Here is a 4,794-nt window from a genome sequence, read left to right as displayed (position 1 = left end):
GTGTTTCTAGTAGGTGTCTGTGAATGAAAGGGAATGACTAGAGCAGCATCCAGTTGATAAATAGTTCTGTACAGTCTCAACCATTGCTATGAAAAAATCCTTAAACAATTGTTAAGGTTGCTGAAGGGCAGGAGATGTGTGTAGGGACAGTGGTTGTACATGTGTTCTCCAAAGGGCTTTTTCACACAGGCTGTTCTTGGCAGATGGTCCAGTGTCAATTATACATTAAAAAACTTAATTAGTTTATGGAAATTGTTGCTTTGGTCCTCAGATATTTAAGGACACTGTGACAGAGCAGCTGACTCTTGACTTTGCCAGTATTTGTATCAGACTTGATTTCAGTAGTTCAGTTATAAGTGGTGATAATCATGTAAGATGGGAAAATGAAAAAAAGTTTTCCAGACTGTAGGACTCCAAGCAGGCACTAGTCTCATTTTTATTAAATCATAAAACATATACTGACATGATAGGAGAGCTATCATTGTCTGAGCTAGTTTTAAGGCACTTCTAAATGCATATGCATTTTGTTGTAGTTGAAAGGTTTCCTTCTTGTTAATGGATTAATAATTGTATATAGACAGCCTCGTTTAAACAATGATGTAAAAAAAGCTGATGAGCAAAACTTTTGGGCAAACCATGCAGAAATCAAGACTAAAAACAAGTTTATGGAAACTTAACTAAAGCTAAATTGTACTGCTAAAATCTTGTTATATGCAAGATGAAGCCATTCCATACACGTGCTGCAATTTGGTGTGGTAGGGTAAACTAAGGTATTTATTACTGAGCTGCTGTTAATGGTGTGATGTATGTAATGTACCTGTACTTGTAAAAGCATAACAACGGATCTCTCTGATCCTGGGTGCAACCTGCATCTCTGTTTCAGAGGTGCATGCCTTGTCAAACTCACTTCATTAAATGTTAAGCTTAAACGTATACCAGACAAGTTTAAAACTAGTTTCGTTTTAGTTTAAGCTACACACAGATTATGTAATAAGTGGATCTCAAATGTTAAATCTAACGGCATTTCAGGTCTTTACACTAAGAGTTACTTGGAAGCAAAGTTAGATTTTTTTTTTTTTTTTGCAATGCTACATGCTTTTGTACTGCAGGAGCTTTAAAAGTCCAACCCAGTACATTGAGACTACTTTAGTTTTTATACTAAAATGGAAAATGTTAAAATTCTTAACATGCAAAAAACCTGCTCCTTTACCAGGACTGTTTTGGAAAGCAGGGCTCTAACATCCATTTTACAGCAGTTGCTGTCTGCTCCTTACAGTCGTTTGGGACAGTCAGCACAGTAAATTTTTCCATTATGGCAAACAAAGCGCTTGTTGGCCAGACCACGGGCACACTTTGTGCATTTGAAACAATAATCGTGCCAGGATTCATCTTCGTAGTTAACCACACTGGTTCCTCTTCCAAATCCTGCTAGGAGAGAAAACAATTATAGGACGGCGATAGTAGCTTTTCCCTTGGCTGGGGTTAGTCCATCAAACAGCACATCCCATTCTTTCTGCCTCCTGTGCTTCTGTAGTCTTGCAGACCAGATTTTTATGCCTAAAATACTAGCCAAAATTGCAACTGAACCACAGTGTTTGCTGCAAATAACTATTGCTCTTAAGAGAAACAGGCAGCGTAGCATAAGGCTTGTGTGGCTTGTCTCTGCAATAAGCTTTTTCCCTTGGATCCTTTCTCCAGGAAACAGTCAAGCCAAAGGAAATATCAAGATGTAGAGCAAGGACAGGTTCGGCTCACCACCCTGCCTCGTTGTTACCGGCTCGAAACCATGCTCTAAAAATGCAGCAAAGAATGCAAGTCTCATGGGACTGGCAGGATAGTGGCCACAGTTTAGGGCTGAGCTTCATGATCCAGTAACTGTGACATGTAAAATACAGCAGAAGTAAAGGAAATGTCACTTTGGGGCAATAAAACATTGCTCTTTTTAGACCTAAGGTTCCTTAACTAAGATAGAGATGGGAACAGTTCTAGATGGGGAAGTTTTGAAGAAGGTAAATTAGAGGTCTGCAAAGGGTAAAGAGCTGTTACTAAGTCAGCCTCTATCCAGCAGGAGCACGGGGCTTATACTTAGATCACATGTAAATTGCTGGGATTGGGCTTGGGATACTAGACCTGGTGTTAGCATGTCTTTGGGGATCGCTGTTCTGACCTTAAGCACCCACTGCCCTCAAGCTGCATTTAGTCCAACATACCTGTAATAGGATTCTTGCAGCCAGCACACTTCTTGGCAACACACTCCTTGTAGCATTCAACACAGTAAAATTCATCCTCTACAGCCGTGAAGCGCTTCCCACCCAGTGGCTTCTTGCAGTTGGAGCAGATGAAACACTCTGAATGCCAAGGCTGTTCCTGATAAGTGAGGCCTCCAGAAGTGATGGGCTAGGAGGCAAAGAGCAGAGATGTGTTTCAGAACCAACAAGGAGGAAAGAGAGGTGATGCAGGCATGGGGTGTAGGGTAGAAGGGCTTTGTCAGGGAGGAGATCTCTTGAAAGTTTTCATTAAAATTAAATAGGGCAGCATACTTGAGTTCCTCTAGCCTGAAACCCTGCGTGCCTGGAGCTTTCATAATAGTTTATTTTACCTGCAGTGACTCTGCAAGTCTACACTAATCAGTTGCTAAAGTTGTAAAACAGCTATTTTATAAAATACTGTTTTACTGCTTGAATACACAATACCTACTGGAGAGCTTAAAACATCCCCAAAGCAAGTGCAGGCTGGTGGACACTTGCTTTCAGCAGAGTTGCCATCGCTCAGATACTGTAATGTGCAAGAACCATTAGCTCATATAACGTTATTATACCACAAGCTCATTCCACCAGCATCTCAGGGAAAGAACATAAGCATGGGTACAGCTTCAGCATGATCTGTCTACTGGCTTACTCTCCTAGCTTCCAAAAGACATGTGAGGGCTAGTTCTGGCAGCTGCCTTTGCAAAGTGGAAGGACTTACATTCTTGCATTTAGCACAGGTCTTGGCAAACTTATGCTCATGGCAAGAGACACAGTAGAAGTCATCACCCTTGGGGAAGAAGCTCCCAGATCCAATCACTTGCTTGCACTGGCTGCAAGTAAAACAGTCCTTATGCCAGACCATCTTCTTGTACTCAACATTTTGGTCTCCTACAACAGACAGAAATAAGTTGTTACATGGGATTTCAGGATTGTGATAAACTCCCCACCCTGTGCAATGTGGCACAACTGTAGGCAAGACCTGGCCATACGTATGCCTGGGGTTCAGATATAACATGGACAAAGGATGAGCTGTTTAATTTCTGTATCTGGTTTTAGCCAGGGCCTTCTAGATGTTCTTAAAATATTTGTCAGGCAGGTGCCTGAGCCTTTCTGAGAAGACCCTGATTTACAGGGCAAAGCTTTTGGTAGAAATGGTTTAAGACAAACTGTCCACATGAGGGTTAACTTCAGAGCAGCCTTTCAACACTTAAATAAAATAGATGGGTGAGAGCAACAGTCAAAACTTGCACCATTTTGTGGTGTTCCAGCCTTCCACTATGATGCCCATACCCCTAACTGCAGCCTCCACAGCTTGATAAACCTCTATGGTTTCACCCAAGAGCAGAACTTGGCAGTTGTGCCCTTATCAGTGGCATCAGTACCTGCAATAATAGGCTTGAAGCAGCCCTTACACCTGGGCGCATCCGCAGTGGCAGTGCAGTTGCTACACCAAACCTTGTTGTTCTCCCTTAGCATGAAGGGCTCGTTGACCAAGGACGTGTAGCACTTGAAGCAGCGGAAACAGTTGTCGTGCCAGTAACGGTTCTTGAAATGCAGCTCCTGTAAGGAACAGAAATGGAGTGAGCAATAAGCCCTTCTATTGCCGAGCAGCCCTAAAACCAAGCGAGTGTCTCCTCAGCCTGGGCAGTAAAGGACAGATGCGTTAGTTCCTAAGCATGTCTGCATTCAGTGGTTGGAGGTGCAGTTCATTTGCAAGCGGTTAAGGGAAGGACATTTAACCAACTCGCTGACACAATTACATTCACTTTGGACTTTCAGGGTAGCAGAAGATGCTTCAAACCAACAGCTTTGAGATTTGAAGTTCTGTAAGTGTGGGCTCCTCTGGTTGTCAGGTTTCCTCTAGTTCAGGTGTACGTTGTTATTGCCATAAACATGAAGCAATAAACAAATGACAAACTGACAAAAATCAGACCTCGGGTTCCCAAGCGCTCTGCCCAGAAGATGAGTTTTTTGCAAGTCCTGTGCAGGCTGGATTGCCCACAGTACTCTTGAGGACAATTCAGCATTTGCAACAGTTCATGGAGCTGAATCTAGATCCTGAAATTAGTTCCTGTGCAGGAGCAGCCCATGGTGAACATCCCTACTGCAGTGCCCCAGAGCCTCTGGCTCTTTGCCCAAGGAGCACATGGCCCATCAGCCAGAGAACTCACAAGAGAACTTGTTTTGACACAGAGGAGAACAAATGGGAGGGTTATCAGCATCTGCCTGTCTTCCCCTCATCCATTTATCTGCTCGGCACTCACCTTGGAGTCAGCTCCAATGGGTTTCTTGCACTCAGTGCAGGTGTTGGCACAGAACTTCTCGAAACACTTGACGCAGCAGTGGCGGCCCTCTTTCTGCACGTACTTCTTCCCCTGCAGAGGGTCACGGCAGTAGTGGCAGTCAAAGCGCTCCGACATGGTGCCCACGGTGTAACTGCCAGGCCCTGCAAGAGGAAAGAGGGTGAAGTTACAGCACTGAAGCTCTGATAACTGGTCTACCTTCTTGGGTCTATGCAAGTAAGTATCAGGAAGATGGTTCAGCA

At 43.6% G+C, this 4,794-nt stretch overlaps 1 protein-coding gene across 3 annotated transcripts in view; it reads right to left on the bottom strand.

The window, feature by feature from the left end:
• Positions 1 to 1,270: 1,270 nt before the first annotated feature.
• Positions 1,271 to 4,794, bottom strand: part of FHL1 (four and a half LIM domains 1) — an 11,439-nt gene continuing 7,915 nt past the window's right edge. For 2 of the 3 annotated variants that reach the window (XM_010175825.1, XM_010175824.1), the window contains exons 2-6: positions 4,514 to 4,695; positions 3,632 to 3,809; positions 2,968 to 3,137; positions 2,211 to 2,397; positions 1,271 to 1,425 (exon numbers count right to left, since the gene is read on the bottom strand). In XM_010175825.1, the coding sequence (XP_010174127.1) occupies positions 1,271 to 1,425; positions 2,211 to 2,397; positions 2,968 to 3,137; positions 3,632 to 3,809; positions 4,514 to 4,669 (846 nt within the window). In that variant the 5' untranslated portion in view covers positions 4,670 to 4,695. Of the gene's footprint in view, positions 1,429 to 2,210; positions 2,398 to 2,967; positions 3,138 to 3,631; positions 3,810 to 4,513; positions 4,696 to 4,794 lie in introns of all 3 variants that reach the window. The other variant, XM_010175822.1, reaches the window with a different exon arrangement.

This window comes from Antrostomus carolinensis, unplaced genomic scaffold, assembly GCF_000700745.2.
Source record: "Antrostomus carolinensis isolate BGI_N321 unplaced genomic scaffold, ASM70074v2 scaffold15659, whole genome shotgun sequence".
In the NCBI taxonomy this organism is placed as follows: Eukaryota; Metazoa; Chordata; class Aves; order Caprimulgiformes; family Caprimulgidae; genus Antrostomus; species Antrostomus carolinensis.
The sequence above is the reverse complement of the archived record's forward strand: the minus strand, read 5'-3'. Positions and strand labels throughout refer to the sequence as shown.